At 33.7% G+C, this 24,228-nt stretch overlaps 1 protein-coding gene across 7 annotated transcripts; it reads right to left on the reverse strand.

Annotated features, from left to right (window-relative positions):
• Window positions 1-16,223: 16,223 nt before the first annotated feature.
• LOC131051440 (zinc finger CCCH domain-containing protein 18-like) lies at window positions 16,224-22,704 on the reverse strand. Of its 7 annotated transcripts, XM_059221396.1 has the most exons (10): window positions 22,511-22,704; window positions 22,221-22,294; window positions 19,744-20,850; window positions 19,169-19,348; window positions 18,743-18,822; window positions 18,229-18,453; window positions 17,955-18,078; window positions 17,693-17,831; window positions 17,509-17,571; window positions 16,224-16,833 (listed from the first exon to the last, which is right to left on the reverse strand). In XM_059221396.1, the coding sequence occupies exons 3-9, from the start codon at window positions 20,832-20,834 to the stop codon at window positions 17,545-17,547; spliced, it is 1,866 nt and encodes a 621-aa protein (XP_059077379.1). In that variant the 5' UTR covers window positions 20,835-20,850; window positions 22,221-22,294; window positions 22,511-22,704; the 3' UTR covers window positions 16,224-16,833; window positions 17,509-17,544. The 7 variants fall into 7 exon arrangements, with proteins under 7 accessions (XP_059077379.1, XP_059077378.1, XP_059077380.1 ...); XM_059221395.1 differs by lacking the exon at window positions 22,511-22,704 and having other exon boundaries at window positions 22,221-22,463; XM_059221397.1 differs by lacking the exons at window positions 22,221-22,294; window positions 22,511-22,704 and adding an exon at window positions 21,985-22,131.
• Window positions 22,705-24,228: the final 1,524 nt, after the last annotated feature.

Here is a 24,228-nt window from a genome sequence, read left to right on the forward strand (position 1 = left end):
TGTAAATTGATTAAGGAAGATGATTCAGCGCTAGTGAATGAGAAGGAGTACTGGTCAATGATCGGTAAGCTGCACTATGTGGTGCACAACAAACTAGATATTGCTCATGCAGTGGGCATAGTAGCTCATTTTCAGAAAAGTCCAAGAGAATCCCACTTGGTAGTAGTCAAGAGGATTCTTAAATACCTAAAAGGAACAGTTGATTATGGATTGTGGTATCCATACAATGGTGATTTTAATCTCAAGGTATTTAACGATGCAGATTGGGGAGGTAATGTGGATGACCGGAAGAGCACAACCGGTGGATCATTCTTTCTTGGTGGAAGGCTAATCTCATGGACGAGTAAGAAGCAGATTTGTACTTATTAGTCTACAGCTGAAGCAGAGTATGTGGCTGCATTTATGAATTGCACTTAAGCAATCTAGATGAAACATGTATTGGATGGTTTCAAAGTACCTATATCTGAACGGTGAGTATATTTTGTGACAACACAAGTGCAATCAATATTTCCAAGAATCTGGTATTGCATGCTAGAACTAAGCACATTGAGCTCAAGTATCATTTCTTGAGAGAGAAGGTTCAGAACAAAGAGGTTGTATTAGAACATGTTTCCAGTAAGGAGTAGCTAGCAGACATATTCACTAAGCCCTTACTGAAGACTACATTTACCTATTTGAGAGGTGAATTAGGGGTTCTGCCCCTTCATGAAGTAAATTAAAGAATGTGTGCTCCACATCAGTCAGGTACAACAGTGACAAATCTTACAAGGTTGATGTGTTGAAGGATGCTACTCCATAGGGGGAGCAGCATAAGTAGAGATTGGGAGCTTGTACCTCCACTTTGGCATTGTTGTCAAAGGGGGAGAAGATATCTAATGTATGATATGGGAGAAGATATCTGATGATGAAGATATATGTTATAGTTGCAATGCTACACTGAGTATTACCATCAATGCCAAAGAGGGAGATTGTTGGCTTATGATGAACCGGTATGATGATTATGATGATAATGCATGTTGTCATTGATGTCAATAAGTACAGGTGAACTGGTATGAAGATTGGAAGAAGTTGTTATTGATTTTCAAGTTGGAGAATGGGTATGAAGAGATGTAGTGAACCGATGTCAGGGTTTCACTAAGTGTGACTATCGGTTGGTAGTCTCAGCTCTAGGGTTTCCAGTTTGGCAATCTAGCTTGTACGATGCAACCGATGATATTTTGTGATGCGTTAGCTAAGAAATAAGGATAAGAACAAGATACCACATCAATTTTGTGTATGTGAAGGATTTCCTTGAGGATCTTGCATGTGAATATCGATTGCATTAAATGTCTACCTTGGGAATGAACATTCTTCTTAGCGGTATGAGAAGAAAGCATGATGGGTTACTGATTTCTATGTGCGGTGAAGAATGGATGATGCAGAATGACTTGTGATCTATTTGAGATTGTTTTATTCCATGTAATGTGTTTGGACTGTCAGGATTGGACCGCTTGTAATTGTAAACCTAAATTGATTAGGGTTTAGGGTTTATGCTACCAACCTAATTGTTGTCTATAAGGTCGATGAGTTTTGATATTGTAGTTGTTGGAAAATGTTGTGTTTGTATCCGAGTGATGAGATACTTGCCAGACCAGTGAGTGAAAAACTACAGAGTGTGATTGCAAAGTAGAGGAGTGGAAAACTGTAGACTGTGATTGCAGAGTAGAGGAGTGGAAAACTACAGAGTGTGATTATAGAGTAGAGGAACTAAAAAGGATCTACCTTAGCATATAGTGTTGTTATCAGATCAGAGCTTTACCTGTTGTCTTCTAACCATTTCAATAGTAGGAAAATCCCTTGACCGGGTAGCTTTAATAGGCTTATTGTAAAACCTCTAACCAGGTGACTCAATTTCATTGAGTTCTTCAAATCCTCTAGCAAGGTAACCTTTAACAGGGTATATAGTCATCCCTTTACCGGGTGATCTTTAACAGGATCGGTTCTTAGCAAAACCTTATTGTAAATTCTTTAACCGGACTAGGCTCCTAACAGAGCGAGCTTCAAAAGAGTTCAAAAACAAGCTTGTGGGTATTCATCCCCATCGTGGTTTTTCCCATTTGGGTTTCCACGTGAAAAATCTGTGTCATGAGTTGTGCATTTTTCATGTGATGATTGAGTATTCTTTGTTTAGGTGATTATGCATGCAGAGCTAATGGCTATGGTATTATTGATACAACACATGCATATGTATATGGGTGAAGTAGTTATCAAGTGTTGAATGATATTTGAAGTATTCAATTTTACTGGTTTAGTTGTCTAAAGCATTTATGTGTTTAACCGGTATACCCATGGTTAAGTTCAGTAATGAAGACAATCGGTTATCATTCTTGTCCTAAATTGAAAGAAGTAAAGCAACCAATAAGCCAAATAAATAACATAATAACACTGAGAGGGGGGGGGTGAATCAGTGTTATACCATAATAGTAGATTGTAGCCTTAAAAAAGCATTCATATACCAATCAGTATACTGGTATAAACAAAATTGAAAGAAGTAAAGCAACCAATAAGCCAAACAAATAAATGAGAATCATAACACACGGATTTATACGTGGAAAACCTCAATGAGGAAAAACCACAGTGGGATTTGTGACCCACAATATCAATCCACTGATCATATGAAGAGATTACAAAATATGATGGGCCTGCACTTGCAGGAAGGCTTACAGCCTAGAGCACACTGCTCAATCACAATAGGAGTCTCACTGACTACATAAAATTCCATACAACAATCCAAAGAAGTGTGAACTGCTTAGATAGCATCTTCTATGCCAGAATACAATTCCGATTTATGCTCTGACTGTTCCGGTCTGAAACCCTAAAACCCCTACCTGACTAACCCTTACAAGAGATTCCTCACATACATAGTCTCTCTAAGTAATTTTGCATTACATTACATTTGCATCATGATCCATTACATTCATTCAAAATGATCTAATCAAACTGACCTATATACCCTATACAAATTTATACCTTATGTTAGCTTACAAAGATATATACAATATCAAATTACATGTCGGCCAGATAACATAAATGAATAAACATTAAAAGAAGTTGTTGATGTCAGATCCAAGATATCTCAGCCTCCAATACCAATAACCTTTACTATACCATGTCGGCCTACATTGTCGGTGACCAAAGAAATCCTTTTGTCCTGTCGGTGCCGGTGTAGAATTTGTGAAGTGTCTGTTGGTACATCATATGAAGCCGGAACACAAAATCATGTTGTCATCAATGACAACATAGAGAAACCAACCAATAGAGTGTCCATTGCCAACAGTTTGATCATTCAATTTGACAACATATAAGACATGTGATGGGACTAAATGTGAGAAAACAAATACCCTCACCCAAAAGAATTTTGTAGTAAAGTAGCTTCCAAACTTGAACTCTAATTATTTAAATACTTTGAAATTTCATTTAGAATAACATAGACATTTCAAGTTGGAGTTGAAGATTTATATTTTAAGTTTTAATCAAGCCATCAATTAATGTGGAGGTTGGGAATTAGTAGTTAGTAATGTGTTAGAAAAATAATTGATTAGGTTTTCTACCATTTGATCATCTCCAATATTTATTGATGTTTCAAGGAACTAGATTAGACATCTTTTTGAATAGGGTAAAATCAACCAAATTGGTCGATTCTTTAATGTTTTGGGGGTCATTATTGGTGATATCAAACTAGGATTAAGATAATTCTATTCTCTCCATTTTAAAATGGTCAAAAGGTTATTAAAATTATTAGTTCTATTTTTGAAGAGTAATTTCTATTTTATTGCAAATAATTGATAAAATATCTTTATCATCAATTAAAACCATTCAAATCCACTATATAGATGAAGTCTACAAGTTGAGATTTTGTGTGAGATTAGAGATTAGAGATTAGAGATTATAATAAAAAATTTAGGCACAAGTTAATTGGTCTTCAACATTTTCTAATAAAAAAAGTAATGGCCATCAAAGTAGATTATTTAATTGAAAATGCACATAGCATTTTTTGCAAGAACAATAGTAAAAATAGAGGCAAACCTACATCAAAATAAGATCACTTAGGATTCATTGCCTCTTATAAAAAATAGGTCACTAAATTTGTGATTAAGCATATTTTTCTATGTAAGACCATTTCCATGCACTCCAATTTTAAGATCTTTATCCATTTTAGAGAACTTATATCATAGATCTAACTTGCTTTTAATATTTCACTTTTTGAAAACTTAAAAAAGAAATCTTGAAAATTGCCAATGGGTCTATAGGATGGAGCTTTTAAAAGGTCAAACAAAATAATGAATATTCAAATAATTTTTTAAATGATGAATATCCAAATAATTTTTTATTGAAGCATTATATCAAATAAATAGAATGGGTTTCATCACATGTTGAGCTAAGTTCAAACCATCTAGCCTCCAATCAAATGGTTTACAAATCTTAGAAAAAATAGTGTATCTTTAGATGAAAAATGCAATAGTTGAAATAAAAATTGCATATTAAGAGCGTTCATCAATTGAACTTAAAAGGATTGTATGTGTTTTCAATGGCCACCAGTAGATAAATCATTACATATTAAGAGCATTCATCAATTGAACTTAAAAGGATTGTATGTGTTTTCAATAGCCACCAGTAGATAAATCATTACACAAGCCCTAATTAGTATGTAACATCTTAAAAATTTAAGTGCAATGATCCATATGAACCAAGCACAATTATCATAAATAATGTATATTTAAAAAAAAAGATTTAGTGATCATAAAAACTTCAATTAACAGAAATGCAGGGGACATCAACTCAGTATTTCCTTTGGCATATTGAGCACTTACAAAATAGAGATTAGTCATTACAATGTAGATACTATTATGTAAGGAATAAAATCAATGTGCACATCCATCCAAATCAACATTTATGAACATCAAAATAAGAATCTCATATATGATAAAAATAACCTAGTGGTGCACACCATATTTAATTGCATAACCTAAATGCACCATCTAGAGACAATCTACAACTATAAGAAATGGTGTAATATCTAGTATGCTAAGCCTAAAATTTTAATGCACTATTAAACTCCTTTAAATATATCACTCTAATGAATTCACAATCATCATTTAATCAAAATAATCCAATGGCCTATGCACCTCATAAGAATTATTAAAAATGCTAGTTTTATTTATCACACTATTGGCCATGCAGAAATATAATGTGGAGAGTGGTTCCACAAATCACTTGAATATCTATGCTTGAATCCAAAGAACAATGTTTAGTTTAAAGGTTGTGAGAACTATTGTTATAAAATGTTGAACCATTTTTCTTAAGGATTGTGGTGTGGAAATGGGTCCTATTTGAAACAACTAATAACATATGCTTGAACCATTCAAATATATGATGGAGATGGGTCCATGAAAATTAACGTTTCAAAACCAACATATTTTTTATAAAAATATTTGTAAAAATAAAGTAAAAGTTTCATTGAAAGGATATCATAATAAAAATGTAATTGTACATGATATGTTTAGAAGATAAAGGAATTATTTATTCCAAAAGGTGTAAAAAAATAATAAATTATAAAATGAGATTTATAAATTATATATCTGATGCAGGAGCATCCCCGGTTCAAAGCAATCTTGCATCAACCAAAAATATTTCCTTTATGTTTTTCTTTTGTTTACAGTTTCAGCATTTCTTTTTGTGTGTCCCGGATTTGGCTCACCGGAACTTGTGGAGTTGGATTTTACTTGAAGACTTGATCATCTTTCTTATTCCCAAACCATGGAGCATTTGGATCATTTTCCGGCAAGTTATCACTACCGGTTTCCGAGATAGTTTTCTGTTACCGGTTGCCTGGACCTATTTGCATCGGTGATCTATCGGATCCCCTTTTGTAACTTGTGAATCCTTGAGCGTTGACTCCGATGTTCCTTAGCATGTGGCTGACCTTTCCCCGTGATCTACACTTCATCCTTTGGATTTTCTGAAGGAATTTCTTTGGCAGAGGCTGACCTTGTTGGTTTTACACGTTAGGTCTTGTTCTTCGGGTTTTGATCCCTTTTTGGGCCGACTGGATCCCCTTGGATCGTATAAATCATTGTAATAGAGCATTAGAATGTAATCAAGAAGTTATACTAAGAATAGAAGATAGATCTTAAGATTTGAGGTCTCGGTTGTGACCTATTCTGCATTTTGAGCATGTTTTAGTAGGCCTGTGAGCCGGTTTTTGTAACCCGGTTGTTACCAGTTGGTTGTAATCAGTTTTCATGATATAATCCAATCTATTTTGCATTACCTCCATCATGTCCTTGTGTTTCCATTGTGTTTGCTCTTGCTGACCGGTCTGGAATGATCTCTTTGAGGTCCCTCCTAACCGGTGACTGCTTCAATATCTTAAGTACATATAAAGAAACAACTCATAGGAGAGCATGAATAGAGAAATGGTGGAAAATTGGTAGACAATAGAGTAGTAGAACTAGGAATTTTGGCGTGGGAACTCAAAGTATAGAAATATTTTGTAGGCAAAAGAGATAGTTAAAGAGCAATTTATGATAGGTAGTAATTATGTAGAAGCACAAGGAGATTTTAGGAGATTGAATATTTCTATTTTTTTTAATGGAGATATAATATTTTTTTAATTTTATTATTATATACATTAGAAAATAATTCATAAAAAGAGAAGAAAGGATTATTATGTTAGTGAAGTTCTATTGTTTTAATATTAGAGTTTTTTAGGAAAATATTTGAATCATGAATAAAAACTTTATAGTTATACATTTAATCTTTTATTTTAATTATTAAGTTACTCTTATAGATCAGTTAAAATGTTTTCATTTGACTATGCATCATTTAATATTATTGATAGATCAATCTTTCTTTCTTTCTTTGACTATATAGATTTTCTTTTTAATATTTTTTATTCTTCATACTATTTTTCGTGGTTACGAATAATGTGCAAGGTAGTAAAACTTCCCATGTTGGTATAAAATTTTATATGGGTGTAGTATATACGTACACATTTCAGCACCAATAATTTTGGCATTCTCTACATGTGACATGATTTATAGGCTTTGGTCTATCCTTTATTTGATATTTCTTCTCTGTTTTATGATTTTAGTGGTCAATCCCAAAAACTTGTGCTCATGGAAGCATGAATCTTCCATCTTGTGACTTTGTTAATCAAAAGAACTTATTTTACTTTTATAAATCTTGGTGACCCCCAATATCTATGTCCATCTCAATATTCCACCAATTTCTTTTTCATTTATTGCTTGTTATTCAATTCATCTACTACAGCAACAAGGTGTTAAATTCTCGAAGGAACATTGGAAGCACTACCTCATTTCTATGGAGATGGATTTTTTTCTCACTTAGAAGATAATATTCAAGATGTTGATATTTTTTACAAAATTTATCATATCACTTCTCAAAATGTAGAGCTCTTTGATTGCTTGTTTTTCCTTTCAAAGGCAAAGCACATGAATGGTATAGAACCTTATAGCCTTGTTCAATTGAAGGTTGGGATCAACACAGTGATCTTGTTTTCAATTGATCCAAGATAATGTTGATACCATTTAAATAGAAAATTATCGGCAAGCCAAGTAAATTCTCCAGATGGTAACCCGGCAAAATGCACAAGCTACCATTTAAATAGAAAATCATTCAAAACATAGCCTCAATGTCAACCAATGAAAATAATCCAAAAATCAATAAATCTTACCTACCCATCCTCATATAATATTTAATTTTTCCAATACATATTTAACCAATAACGATTAACGGTAGGTAGGAAATATAATAAAGCTTTTTTACCAAGTAACAAGAGAAAATTAATAAAATAATATAAAGTATTATTCACCATATGAATAAATTATAACCATGACCAATTAAATAACCAAGGGCTATTAATTAAAATAAAGCCAATTAAATTAAATACAAATAACCAAAGTATAAATAAATAAATAAATAAAAGTCATTAATAAAATATTAATCAACACTGAAGTATAAAAGCAACATTAAACAATAAATAAATAAATAATATTTAAACAATAAATACCAAATAAACAATAAATCAATGATTAATAAATAAGCACTAAATCTCAAATAAATAAATAATCAAATTAAACTATAATAATCCATCAATAAATTAAATAAATAAACAACTACATACTCACAAACCAACAAGAACCACACCTCGCTGACTTCAGATATTAGTTTAACCGGACCATCCATCATTTGTTTAACCGGACCATGGCATGTTACGTATCGAATCGAGATACGGTCCACTCTCTACCTACCATTGCCCACCCAACTCTGATGCGCCCTAGGGGGGAATAGACACAAATCTAGGGGGGGCATCATGCCAAGACAACTGACAACCCAAGGTAGTCATCTTAATCCTAGAGTATATGAAGGGAACTCATTCCATCTCCGACAACTTGTCATTGGGATTTAAAGACATGCTCAGACCTATGAAGCCAGGCAGAGTTGATGTCTAGTACTTGCAATTCTTGCATCCACCAAGCCACGATACAACATATACAAATATATCATAAACAGGCAAGTGATAGAGAATCGCAACACCACATCATGCTCGCAATGACTAATGTGACATTGTCCCTATTATGAAGGCAGTCATAGAATGCACATACACATCATAATGCCAATCGTCAAATCAAATAACCATTCATTATATTTCATGATTATAACCATTCATTATAATCATGAAATATGGTTAGTATAACTAAAATGTCATCAAATCCATAATCAATATAATCCATTCCACATAGCAAAGCATATAGGATTTATCAACATATATCCATCATATAGCATGATCATAAATAGCAAATATCATCAACCACATAGGTCATCAAGTAGCATATGTCCATATAGTGTCTAGCATCATCATAAACATCTAAAATATAAAATAGAGTCGTAGTCCTAATCCAAAACATCATAAATAAGTCTAGAGAAGTCTATCATGCATGAAATAAAAGACAAGTTGAGGAGGGGCACTACATTTGTGGCCATCTCTCCATTCAATGTTCTCGTTCACCATTATGTGCTAAGAAGCATCACATAATATTTATGGATATCAACTACTTGAATGCCAATGTATTGTTGAATCCTAGGGTTTGAAGCTAGCTATATATGAATGTGAGTCAACTCACCAACTACATTGACTTCATTTTTATCTACTTGTGTTACTATCCTAGAGGACTTAGCAAGGGATAATTCTAATTTCTAACAAACAGAAAAAGGCATCATGTTAGTTGAAGCGCCGAAGTTGACTAGGCAATTATACAGATGCTTACCAAATATTCTAATAGTTAACAAGAATGGCAGGGTTTCAATCTTTTGTTTATGAAATGATACTTGAGCATCAAAATTGGAGACATTATTCTTGTTTTTAGGTTGATGAGCATTTGTAGTTGAGGGATTCTGTAATTTAGAAGTCTACTTGGAAGCCTAATTGTCTTGAATATTTTCTAGTGACTTTGAAAGACTTCCTTGACTATGAGAAACTTAAGTAGCTTAGCCAAAGGAAGACTGGCCTTTACTTTATTGGCTTCTTCTGTGATATAATTTGCCCTTTTTTTAGGTTTGTGGTTGAGTAACATGTACATTAGTGAATGATTGACTATGTGTTTTGGGGGGAAAGGGATTATTAGTTGACTACATGTCTGGTGGAGTTGCAAGGTTGTTAGAAGGTATAGAAGATGTCATAGGATCTTTAAGATGATTATTTTCTAATCTAAGGTTATAGTTATTATTCCTCTGATATTGTTGGTAAGTATGCATTTCTTTGTTTCATATTTAGGCTCATTTTCCATCTAAAATGGAAAGACAAATCTATCTAAAATTAGACTCGAATCATAACTCATAGGAACTAATTATTTTCCTTGGGTATCTTGCTCAAAACTATTGCAATTGACAATATCATTCTAAAAGATATTGAAAACTATTCAAAATTGGGGACAATCTAGCTCTACATGTGAACTAGTGTTGTGAATTCTACACCAATTGTGTAAAGCTACATAAGCCCTATTTATTTAAGCAAGTGCCTTATCAAAATGAGTCACATTGTATAAAGGTGATGGAGCGCATCCATTGTTAGGTTTAGTATTCCAAGTTTAGTTCGGTCTAGGGTTATTGTAACTTTGAGCTTTTTGATGTTGATTATCTTCATAGAAATTTAAGTTTCGTAACCTCGATAGTCAATCTTTTTAGTTGAGCGGCTATTTCTTTGATATCTTCACTTTCTTCTTGATCTCTTGTGAATAGATTATCTTAATTTTGAGAAAAGAAATTATTTCTATTAGGATTTATTTCGATGATGGCTACTCCAGAATGCAATACTAACGATTGATTGTTTGTTGACTATTGTATCAAATTTTGGAAAGGAATTGGCACGAGATTCATTAAAGGAGTGTGATTAGTTAAAGCATCATTGATTCTTTGTGTTTGGTTGTTTGTGTCAAGGTTTCCAACACTTAGTAATAGACCATAACTTACTTGTCTCACTTCTTTGTTGGATTTAATTGCTTTGACGCATGCTTCTATCAAATTAGTTGTAGGAGGTATTCTCCTTCTTATGAACATAAAAGTTAAATAATCTAGAGTAGCATAATATATTAACAAAGAAGACATTTGAGCTACATTACAGGGATTTTTAAGCTTGGAATAAGCCTCTTAAAATCTATCATTAAAACAGGTTTTGAATTCACCTTCTCCTTGTTTTATCTCAGTGAACTGATGGTATAAAGTAGCAACATCAACTAGAATTTGCAATCAGGCTAAGAAAGCAACATCCATCAGATCCCATGATGTTATGAAATTTCTCCATAAATTGATGTACTAGTCATATGCATCTTCTCAAAAGGTGTAACGAAAGAGTCTACAACATGTCTACAAATGACATCTTCATGGTGTACTCTTTCCCTAAAGTAAGTATCTTTAAAGATCCAAAGATGATCTTTGGCATCTTTGTGTAGTTGATATTTTAGACAAAGTTATTTTAAATTTTTTCAATAAAGCAAGGTAAGCAATGAATTGTAAAGGTGATTCTATATTAAAGAAGGCCATAGGTGTTGGTTGAGGAACAATTGGGACTTCGAAACAAGATTCTGAAGAATGACTCGTACATAACTATTTTGATTCCTATTTCTTCGTTGACTAGGAGTTATACAAAAAATTTGTGAGAATCAGTAGATCTGGACCTAGTTACAAATCTTTTATGATCCAATTTGTGTTTATGGACAAAAGAGAGAAGAAATATATTAAGGCCCTCCTTCAAATGCCATTTATTTTGATGTGTGTTTTAAGCACATACAAACGCATATAGATTTCTACAACAAAGTCTTATATCTAAAGTCAAATTTGGGTCCCCATTTAGCTTGAAGAAAAATGGGGCGTGTTGTGAAGAAACAACAGAAAGGGTTCCAAGGCAGTAGGAGAGAACTTGTTGATTATATTAGAAGACTCATTTTCTATGATATCTCTTTGTAAGTAACTATGACCATCGAAATTTCTTAAGATAAGTTTATCAAACTATTGAAGAGTAGTGTTGTGGAAGTCAACAAATCAAAGATGAAGTATGTGGGACATTGAGATTTTAACAAATCAGACAACATTCTATTTTTTAAGGGATACCAGGAGTTTCAAGATAAGTATAACATGGAATATCGAATGGAGACATTGCAGGAAGATCTAGGGCTGCATAAAGGACCAAAGTTCCATAAAAAACTAAATGGAGGTGTTCGCAATAGAGGTTGTGATATCCAATGATGATTTATCTATAATTGATTCATCACTTGGGTAGAATGGCATGGACAAATACATTGACAATGGAAACTTCCAATTACAATCGATATGATTTTCAATTTTGTAACTTTTGTAATTTTTGAAACAGTACAATTTAGTAAAGTTGGTAACAGTAGCAATCTAAAAACTCTATATGGCTTGGGTACCTATCATATAGGACTTGCATGGCCACCATATTAGAACAATAGGTTTGTATTATCCTCTTCTTGTGACCTTGTGTGCTCTATCAAATTAGATGATATATTAATATTGTTGTCATCAATAGTCTATAATGATGTATTTTTTAATTACTAGTAAACTATATGCAATTCAAAAAAAGGAGTGGGGGCGAGTTAGCATGCTTTAACACATGTATGAGCAAGGAATGGGATAAGGTGGCATGCTCAAACATGTTGGAGCATATGAGGAGAGGAGACACATAGTAAATAATGGTCGATTTAATTTCTAGAATTAAAAGGATAAGGATTAATGATGATGTGAATTAAAACATTGGAGGAAATAGTAATAGGGATTATGTTAACACAAATAAATTAATTAAGTAGGTATTTATTGATTGATTTAATTAGAGGACTTGGGGATAGGCTAATTAATTTAAATGATTTAATTAATTAACCTTGGAGAAAAATTAATTAAAGATGAATGGTGAAGGAAAATAATTAAATACTTGGACTTATTTAAGTTATGAGAAAGTTAGTATAGTAAATTTGGGGTGCCTACAATTACACTCTAATTATGAGCTTAAATAGATACCTTTTAATTCACATGGGGAATTATGCATTTCCTCTTTTACACTTGGGTCATGATTGTCATATCTTCACACATGGAAGGCCTAATATCTTCCCCTCACATGTTGTGCCTTCGTAGACATATTTTTTTATATTTAGGGCATCATGCTTCCCCTTCACATATTGTTCTTACTATTGCCATCTATTGGGTCTATCCTTTTGTTTCAACTACATGCCCGTGTTCTAGCTTCATGTCATAGCTCCTTATGTACTAACAAAGGTGTTCCTAGTCGCTAAGAACCACATCACCATCATTCACCCATTTTAGGGGCAACATTATCCCTAACACCGTCTCCAACCTATGTGCTTTACATGCTTCTCTTTTGAAGCATCTACATGATTCATTCTTTTATATCGTTATTATATATGCATACAATATTATATGCTTAGATTAAGTTTACTATTTATGTACTTATTTTTTTATTTTCCTATATCTCCTTTTATCCTACAAATACAACTAGTTGTTGAAGGGCAAGCATATCCTTTCATTAACATTTACGTGTTTAATTTTGTATATAGTTAGAGAGGTACTTACAAATGATAATATTTAGTTCCATCAAAAAACATATACATAAGGTGAATCTACATGATCATTTCCCCATAGGATCAAGTTTCCTATATTAGCCCCCTTCCATATTCTTGAACATTTGAACAATTATGTTACATGTATGTTTGTGAATGTTGAATATGTTTAGATGCATGATCATTTCAGGATTCACAACCTCAAAGTGTGAGCTAATGTAATAGTAAATTTGCAAAGCCATGTCACTTCCCATTTTGAGGAGCAATTTGATATATTAGCATAGTGACAAATAACATAATTTTGTGCAAAATTGAGTCCCTTTCCCTTTGCTACCTACCCATTCATTAAATATATCCATACACTTACCACTTATCTCCATCCATATGTTTGCACATCCCTATACTTTCGCCATATATACTAATCAATTACACTTATGTATACACATTACCCACAATGGTTTAGCTTCTTTCATTAACTAAGACAAGTTTGTGGTCACAAAAAAGTACTCACAATTGCAAACACATCCTACCTAATTCTTCTTTTAAAAAAAAATCAAAGTTGGTGGATTCCCACCTAAGCCCGACTAAACAACAAATTTGTGCAATGTGTTGTTATGCCCTTATATAAAAAGGCAATCAATATGCATGACTAAAAAGTGTTGATTTTTTGTTATCATTCGTACACATTTTCATAGGTTGATCTAAAAGAATTTGTTCCCTAGGAACACATCAAAATATTTTCAACCCTCAAATATCAAAAGACTTAAAGGTACATTAGACATAACAAAAGTATATCGAGTTCACAATACAAATTTAATACATTCTAATCATCTTGAAATATTGATTCCTCTCATTGTAGGAGCATATGCATGACTAAAGAGTGTTGTTTTTTATCATTCATACACATTTTCATAGGTTGACCTAAGAGAATGTGTTCCCTAGGACCACATCAAAATATTTTCAACCCCCAAATATCAAAAGACATAAAGATACATTGGACACAACAAAAGTATGTCAAGTTGACAATACAAATTTACCAATGAACACAATAGTTACAAACTTATTCTTGATCCCTAGGCTCGATAAAAAAATTGTTTTCTAAATTTTGAAATAAATATTGGATATCATGAAATGTCTTAATTCTAAGACATTAAAGATTTCAAACATTCATTTAGTAATCCCAAATATCATAAATTACAAAATTAAGTATCAGTATTTCTATTTCTATTATCCACATTTATAACTATTGTGAATTATAAAATTATCAATCCCAAATATTATTGTTTCATTAAATTAATTATAATTTTATACATTTTATTAAAATGCCTTGATCTAGACCTCTTTTTAGTAATTCTCTTCCCAATATATATTTAGACAATAGTTTCACTAAGATAGCCTTCTGACTATCCAACTAAAGTGTAACCCATACAAAAGACGGAGAGTTTTTAAAAAACAGTGTTCTCCTTCAATGGACTGCATTTTAGTTGGCTGGATAGCCATGGCCAAATGAAATTCTATAAACCCATCTGAACTGCAAACCAGAAAACCAAAAAGACTACCGACTCTGTCTGCCTGACAAAAAAGTTTGCCCCACCCAAATAAGCATAGCACCCAGCATACCCATCTTGGGCTCACTACAGAAAGTTACCATTTCATCTGAATTCCTTTGCTTTTTGAAAACATGAAAAACAAATTATTGATGTAAATGGGGAATAACTTATCTCTAACGGAAGTAATGCTCCATGTTCTAAATGTCCTCCTGTCAGTAAAATATAAAAGTATGGACAGAACGTGTGATGTGCAGACAACGCCCCAAGCATCATGTGGGCACAGGCACAAACTTTTCTACCTATTAACAGCTGACATCTTTCACAAAAATTTCTTTGCATCTCTTTACTTGCTTTCAGTGGGCCTTCTCAAAGGACATAAAAGCAGTCTGTTTTGCGGAACAGCTTTATGGAAAACGAAAAAAAAAATAAAGGTGAGGTGACCCCAAAGAAAAGTCATGTTGGCTACTTGAATATTCTTCTCTGCATGAATGTAGTGGACTGCAGGCTTTTGTGCCCTTTCCCAATAGTTTTTACTTTTAGTGCTAGAGACAAGTACTAGTATGGTTTTTGCATCAAATTTTCTATTATTCCTATCCCCTATGCACTAGGTTGTAGGACTGAGTCCCTGTCCCACCCAATGTAAGTACTTGACTGTTGTAAGTCAGTACCACAGAAGAAAAATGCTTTTGTCCGGACTGACCCACAGAACTGAGACAACTGCATGTGGGAGGAGCCAAATCAATATTGTAAAGAAAATCACTCTCTGCACATTCAATGATGGCAATATCCACAATCTGACAAGCCTGCTCCACTCACATAAATCAGTATTCCATATAGATGGGACTTCAGATTCATAAATTAAAAATATTGAGGAAAAAAGTTCGGTTTTTCTTTATTGTAATACCCACAACACAATCCACATGACTCCGAAATAAATTATGGGTTTAGTGTTAGATGTAAATTACTTTGTAACATCATTTTTGGGGAATAACTGTATATTTAATATTGAAACACTTTCCAATACTCATCTTTTATGTGGAAAATAACCATGCTCCTTCTTTGCACCCCCTCCCCTACACTATTCAAGTGGCTTTTGCTCTACAATTTCACATATTCTCTTATCTAGCTCACTATCCTGATGATGAATCATAGAGTATGATTCAAACGTTGATGAAAAAAGATAAACACGGTCAGATCCAGAAGCTCAAATCACATCAACATGAATTGTGGGAACCTAATGTCTACGATATAAACTATAGTTTGAATTATCCACTTTGCATTTTAGTGATGCTTATTTTTAAAATCATATTTAGTGTGTAGGTAGTGTTTGAAAAGCCCATCTCTTAAATCATTATTTAGAAACAATGAAATATTTGGAGGGTCATCCCCCTTCAGTATTCTAGCTCAGATAAACTTAAGTTATCCTTCACAATTAAGCATGCACACCTGACAAAATCTTACACTATTAATTTTCCTTCTTGTACCATATTGCAATCCATGGAGCTTAAAAGTTAAAACCATGAAAAAATAAATAAATAAATTTGGATTCTTTTCATTGTGCTATATTGAAATGTCACTTACCAATAGTCAGAAGTGGCAAATTATATTGAAAGCGGCTGCTGCAGCAGCTCAGATTCAGTCTAGTAAATCTAATTAGTTGTTGCTTTTCACACTCTTAGCCAAAGTACTCTTTTATAAGAAAAGAAGGTAAGGCTCCGTGGATAGACTTATATCCAACTCTTGTTTGGAACTACATAAAGCTTACATATAGAGCTCTTTCTTTTTCATTTGACAATATAATGTATATATATAAATCTACATATGCAAAAATTCTGTACTCTGCTTCAAAAAATTGAGTAATTCCGGATTCGCCAAACCCACTTGGACTTCTTTTTTATATATAAGGTTATCCCAGTTGATTTATTGTATATGCTGGTTTTGGCCTCTTTTGTCCTCTGCAGGTAGCCCTCCACACACACTTGTTGGGAGAATGAAGACCCTGTATATTTTACCAGAATTTTATTGAACTGGCTTTCTCTTCACCGAGGAATCATGCTGTGCTGCTGTTCTCTACCATAAAGGGATTTTGTTATAATTTACTGCTGGTAAATGGTAGTGATTTGTTCCATTGTAATCACCTGAATCCACATGATCAACGTTCAGATTTTCTAACTAAAATTAATGGTAATGAAAACAAAACTTTCTGCAACAAGCAATGCATACAATAACCCTCACCATAATTAGACTACCCATAACTCAAGCCAACATACAGCCAGATTGTATATTAATAAGGGCAGTTAAGAAATTATAGAATGAATATAAGAGGGGGGCCTGTGGTTACAAACCTTAGGAATATGGTCTAAACTTGAGAGTGATATAGTAGAGATTATGCATAAAGTCCTTAGTAGCGATGCTGTACAAGTCTTACGGATATGGTTCAAACATGGTTTTAGTGATATTCCAACATAGGCAATTCGTGTAATAATGAAGATGGTTACAAAATTTTAAAATGTGGTCCGAACTTCAGAATGTGATAATTAGGCTTATGCCATACATTGCAGCCTGATGATGTTAACATATCTTTAAAGAGTGGTACAAACACGACTGCCAGTATGCAAACATAACTAATATTTAAGAATGTGGTCCAAACATAGCTGTGTGATGGCATTCAAATATAAGGACACTTGCAGATGTTAAGCATGTGGTCCAAGCTGATTCTGCAGCTTGTCAAACCAAATAAATAACCTAACCCATTAATTTACTAGGTATAAAGGATGTAAATAACAGAACTATTTATAGAGAGGATACATAACCTTTGAACTACAGTCAATGGAAAATCCATGTCATTGCTAACTGCACCTGCTCCACAGTGGAATCTGCATAAAATTGATAGATAGCAACTTTCAGACTATAGGAAATAGCTGAAATGTATAACAACAAAAAAATGTCAAAAAAAAGGCAATTAAGGTCCCAAAATAGAGAACAACTGGTCCTTTCCTGAGTGAAACCAGAGGTGGTTGATTCTTGTGATGTGTTGTTGAATATAGTGCAAATTTTAGTCTTATCCGGATGGGGTGGTGTTTTAATCCCATTGAAAACTGAAAAGGGGCTATCAGGAAGGTTGTGCCCACTATTGCTGCATGTTCACATACGAAGAACAATTATGAGTTTATCTATGAGCAAAAGATATCAACAAATTGTTTTGCATGTTTCTGCTTCAAATGCAAGCATATAGAACAAATAAGACAATTATTCCTACCATTCATCATCAGCGTCAGTTTTACTCTTTGTCTCTACTTCATTAGTATGCTCACTGTCCAGCACATCCAACACATAACTGAATTGATCAAGCGTTGGATCAAACCCATTGAGATCTGCATCAACTGAAGCAAATTGTGAAAAGCAAGTCCATAAAACTAAAATATAAATAAAGAACAACATGCAGTAGCAGAAGCAATGCTTAAAAATCTAAAGCCATGTCAAGCAACTACTCTCCTGATATTTGAACTAGAAAAGCCAATCTAGCTTCTCACCTTCTGAAGCTTTTGCATATTGGTCAGCATTGAATAAACCACTGGAGAAACCTTTTGAGAAATGATTTTGCTGCACAAGGGGCATACTGAGTTGGCTTCCACCTTGATTTCTTTGTGTATCTCCCAGATTCAAATCAGCAAAATGTAGACTTTCTAGCTCCACAGCTTGTTCTTGCTCCTCCATCTGCCTTCTAACCATTTCTGAGCTCTCAACCAGCCTACAACCTGATGTTACACAAAGGTCAAACATTTCATAGGCTAGCAACATTTAATAAGCTCACGAATTGATTTATCAAAATCAGATCATCACGATGGTCTTTTCGCATTCATACCATAAGCTAGACAGGTGAAATACAAGAAATTTTGTGAAACTGTCTTGCAGAGCAAGGCAAATGAGCAGCACCTTATTTTGTTATTTGAAGGATTCAAAGTCCCAAATAACAAACATCATGCCTACTGTTTACTTTCAGTCAAACATCAATGCTACTTGTGGGATCTACAGAGAGATGCATACCTAGATGTGAATCATACTCCTTAAGATCAAGAATGTGAGATGACAAGTATTTTGAATGTTCTCCTCTATCAACAAATTTCCTGAAACATAACAAGAAGACTAAGTCCCACCAGAAAATTGAAAAAATGTAGATTTTAAATGGATAAGAAACATAGTTTTCAATTCTGCCCTAGTTGATCCGATGTAATTGCTGCATGCCATTTGTGCATGGAAATGCCTTAATACTAACAAAGTACTAAAACAAATAAATTTAGTACCGCAGACAGAAAAAAGACCAATATAAATGCAGATCTCACATAATTGGTGCAAGAATTTCTGCATGCTAATATGCACATGGCAATGCATTAATACCAGCAAATTACTAATCTATTTAGAAATACATTGATAGTTGCCAATATTTTTCCTCCTGTTTCTGATTAATCTAACCTGTCTCCATACTTGCTTTTCTCTTTGTAAGGTTTAACGAGAACCCTGGCACCACAAACATAGTGAGGATTTCCTTTGGCTAAGACTACTTTCACTGTCTGAGGGTAAACATATGTTACGAATCCAAACATCCGTTTCTGCTGGTAGGGGATCCTCACATCCTGTACAGGTCCATAAATCCTGAGAACCAAAGCTCATTGTTAGCATTAATCATTTAATTAGGTTTTAAACAATATGGCCAAACAATCAAGAATGGTCAAAAAGGCCAATGGAACTCAAACGAGTAACACTATAGAATAATTGAGTGCATCTCAGCTAAAGTGAGTCAAAGCAGAACAAGAACAGAAAAATTGCTGGAAAACTCCTATACTAAGCAACAAATGCAATGCCTAAAAGACCACAGTAATGTGAAGAAAAAAAAGAACCCAAAATTCTAAATGACCAAAAATAGGAAGCAAAATGTTGAATGCTTAAAATCCTTAAGCTATCTCAAGTGATAAGGGAGTCTGGGATCCCAAAGCTCTCTCAAAGAAGAACAAGTTAAAAAGGAGTGAATGAAACTATACTGAACATACCCAAAATAATTTGAAACATCCTCTTCTGTGAATGTGCTCTCAGCAGGAAAAGTCATGTAAATTTGACGGGATGCGGGATTGATGCTGCCCAAATCCTCTCGTTCAATATTACTAAAACCACTCCTGTATGCTGTAAATCTGTAAGCATCCTCTGCTAAAATGATAGCATGCTGCCCATGAGGCCTGTCAATGAGTGTAACGGTATTCTTTAACCGGGCTAATAGATTTGTCAAACTGTATCCAGTTTTACCGTGCCTCTGACTCTCAGTCAAGTATCCCTCAGCTTGTAGAGTTTTACCAAATCTTTCATAGTATAACTGAGGCAGAGAAGCAATTGAAACAGGGGCCCTCATTCCTCTCAAAAGCTCTTGCATTTCCATCTCTAATTTCTCCAGCGATATGCTTTCAATCATGGGACTTGATAGATTGTGTGAAAAACGGCAGTTGGATCCATGCTTGCAGTAACCGCGAGCAAAATAAAGGCATGGCTTGGATGACAGGGATTCAGAACTTGGAGAAACAGAAACATCAGTCATGGAATAGGCCCGCCTGTGGTTTGATCCTGGCTTGATTCCATTGTAAAAAGTAGGAGAGATATCTCGATAAAAAGATTGATCATTAGCTAGACTGAAAGAAGAATCGGGATAAAAAAGTGGTTCTTCTGAAAATTTGAGATCAGGGGGCAGGCTCTGATGCCTGCTCAAATTCAGATAGTCACTGGGTTCACCTTGAAAATTGGTTTGATGCATTAGATCTTGAGCTGTTAATAATGTACTATCTTTTTCATGAGATGATCCCCAGTGGAATCCATTAGAATAATGTGGAGGCAGTAAATTCGAGTACTGAAAAGGTGGAGAATGGTGATCTGTTAGCAGCTGCTGATGAATTGGAGGAGATGATGACAATCCCAGTTTCTCCTTGGCTTTTGAAATCATGGACTGTAAGAGAGCATTAGGACCAAATGCCAGGCGAATCATTTCCTGGTCTCCCAGATCTTGCATGAGCAAGTATCCAATAATCTCAGACACATTTTCTGGCTCAAGGCTCCTGATCCTTGTGTACACAATGCGCACTGCTCCATATGCATCCATTGAAACCTCTAAACACCTGCAACCATTCCAATAATAAGATTTCTAATTCAAATGCAAGTGTTGAGGATGCAACACATTTTCTTTTAAGCTGTCCACAATTACACACATGTAAACACTTTGTTATTTTGTACACTAAATTATGAATCAATTTAATCATACCAAAATTGAAAAATTAGGTCTAAAACTAGACGCTCACCAAAACAATCTTCTATCCCAGTAACTATATTCTGAAAATCCTAGAGACCAATTACAAAATTGCATTTACTCAAAAGTATCACTGTAACCTTAAATCAAGATAATCACACAAAACTCCCAAATCTTGGTTTAAAACTTAAAAACCCGCAAAACCAGATACAAAAATTACATATAAACTTATAACCTAGCTGTCGTGTAAAACTGCATTTGTGCTTGTAATCTACTACAAAATCCTTAATCCAAATAATCACACAAAGTTGGGAAATTCAGTGTACTCATACAAGCAATCTATTAAACAAGATAATGCATTGTGATAGGTACTACTGACCAAACTGGCCTAGAAGGCACTAGCCATCATTTCATCCCAACCACATTATCTAAAACTGCAATGCCTTCACACTCCTCCTAAATAGATCCCCCAGACACTTAGATTTCATGCTTAATACTTCATCTCTGTCCATCAAACCTAAGACAGAAAAAATCATAACACTATTCATGTGAATCTGTTTTCATTGGCTACATGATTATAGTCGGTGGCATATCAAATCACCACCAACTAATATAGCATTGCTAAGTCTGGAGCCAATCGAGTAATGCACCCACTTAAGACTAGCGCTATCATTGCCAGACTACAAGGCTGTCCACTCACTTGGCGCTCATCGACATTACTAGAAAATTTAGTTCTTGGATAAATCTGGCAGCTCCACTATTTTTAAATCTATTCAGCGTCCTGACAGCTCAGTAGCATACGTAGCTTCATACTGCAAAAACCAAAAACCTAAACAAAAAGATGTCAAATTCCAATTCTATACTAATGATTCTCAAACAGATTCAAATCCAGCTGCAGTGTTGACTAATAATCACCGCTTTCTTTCTTCTTTTTTTTGAGTGATCCATGTTTAAACAAAGCTTAAACCCACGTAATAACCTAAAAATACATGTTAGCTGCTACAACCTGTCAATCTTAAACCGCTATCATCTGAATCTGAGGCTACATGGTAACCATTGATTTGTTACAAGTACAAACACCCAATAATATAAACACAGAGAACAAGAGGGGAAAACAGCATAAACTCCAAAACAGAACTGATTTGCAGATCTCATTGAAAAAACAATACCCATCTCATTAAAAAAACAATAATATCCAACTGCCGGTCTGTCCATAACCATAACGGAGTCATTGTGATTTACCTCAAATCATGAGTTAAACAGCACCACGAATTTCCTTGTTTGCCGTTGCTTGCATTTCTTCCGTTTCAACACCCCTGCAAACAGATTTATACCCCCGTAAAACGTTATAAACACATTTAATAAATGCAAAATTAGGCTACGCGTAATCCCTAGTGTTGGACAGTGTGTTCGGGATCCGCACTCCGTTAAAAAAGTACGTGCATTTTTTTGTTTCTTGCTGTAAAGAGAAACGTAGCAGAGAATAACGCAATTTCAAATTCCCATTCGATCAATCGGAAAAACATTGCTACCTTGAAAGTTTAACGTAAATTCAAAAGAACCCCATAATTTGTGGAACGCAAATTTCTCATCTGGGGCCCACATAACATGAAAAATTGAAGATCGTGATTCTATGTAGGGGAGTTGTATCATCCACATGAACTTGAATCAAATTTTCACAGTCAGCCTTGCTTTATTTGCGGATCAAGCTCTGAGATATCGGAATTTTGGATTAAGTTTCGAGGATAAGGATTCTTTCTAGATCGTATTGGTTTTTTGGTGTGATTTGGGGGAAAGGCACTTTTTAGAAGTTTGTAAGGAACCATTTTTTCTTAATTTTTAAATTTTTAAATTAAATTATAAATAATTTGTTAGAGGGTAAACGTTTTTTATCTTATGAATCTACCATGCCACAAACATCTGGACCTTAGGTGTATTTTATTTATTAACAAAAAGCAAATACATCAATGCATGCCCTTGGACAAAGCTCCAAGGGGCACAAAGCTCCAAAGACAGCACAAAGCTCCAAAGACAGCACAAAGCTCCACTGTCACATATCCTTCTACAAGAGTGCAATTTAGTCATCACATATTTATAGATTTTTTCAAATAATTATTTAATTTTTTTAAAAATTAAACCTAGTAAACTTACATCTGATGTAGATTTAAAGTTATAATTTTATGAAAGGGATTGTAATTGTTATATTTAAGTGGTAGTTTTTTATGGCTATTTAAATTTATAATTAAAAATAAATTTACAATTTAATCATCACATATTTATAGATTTTGTCAAATAGTTATTATTTTTCATTTAAATTAAACCTAGTAAACTTACATCTGATGTGGATTTAAGGTTATAATTTAATGAAAGGGATTGTAATTGTTATTTTTAAGTGGTACTTTTTATGGCTATTTAAATTTATAATTAAAAATAAATTTGCACTATTAATGGAGGTTTTTCAATGAAAATGTTGAGAGACATTATACATATTTGAGAAAAAGCTTAAAATAGAATAAAAATATTATCAATTGGGACTTTATTAAATGTGTGAGGTTGGTTTTATGGAAGGGATTGTACTTGGTTTTAAGTGGTAGTTATTATGGTTGTTTAAATTTTGTAATTAAAAAAAAAAAAAATTCAATATTAATGGAGGATTTTAATGGAAGTGTATGGAAAGGATAAGGTTCCTAGTTTATGTTTGAGTTCATTTTGATTTGTATAATTCTAAGTAATAATAAATATATAAATTATACATTTTTAGTTAAAAGCTAGCACATAACCTAAATCTATATGTTTCTATGTGTACTCATTCTCATATACTAATTTTGGTCCATAGTTTTACCCTTTACTTGTCCCTATGACTTACAACAATTTTACCTTTTACTTGTTTCTACAACTCAAAGCTATTGTCATAAAAGTGCTCTTGGTCAATTTCACACTCAAAGAGACCCCTCTACTTTTAAAACTCAAATTCTAATTTGGGGTTGATTTGACCTATATCTTTATTACCATTGTGTGACGACTTAAATCAAGAAACCTTTTGTTTGTGACTCTTAGTGTTGTATTTACAAGTATAATCCTAAATCGTTAGATTATATAACTTTCTCATGCTATATTTGATATGTGTATCATACGGCTACCATTACTACTTACACACATTATTGGGGTCATTTTTCAAAGCATTAATAGTGCACAATTATCTAGGATATCTTGTACGTTTGAGAGGGTTATTCTTGATATTTTATGTAGT

This window comes from Cryptomeria japonica, chromosome 5 (assembly GCF_030272615.1).
Source record: "Cryptomeria japonica chromosome 5, Sugi_1.0, whole genome shotgun sequence".
In the NCBI taxonomy this organism is placed as follows: Eukaryota; Viridiplantae; Streptophyta; class Pinopsida; order Cupressales; family Cupressaceae; genus Cryptomeria; species Cryptomeria japonica.

Excerpts from the sequence above, each read along its gene's own strand:
- LOC131051440 (XM_059221391.1), bottom strand. The coding sequence starts at position 21,095 with ATGCAATTTTGTAATTGGTCTCTAGGATTTTCAGAATATAGTTACTGG. Across the intron at positions 18,454-18,742 it reads GGAGTATGATTCACATCTAG|GTTGTAGGCTGGTTGAGAGC; the intron begins GTATGCATCTCT and ends GTGTAACATCAG. Across the intron at positions 18,079-18,228 it reads ATATGCAAAAGCTTCAGAAG|TTGATGCAGATCTCAATGGG; the intron begins GTGAGAAGCTAG and ends AATTTGCTTCAG.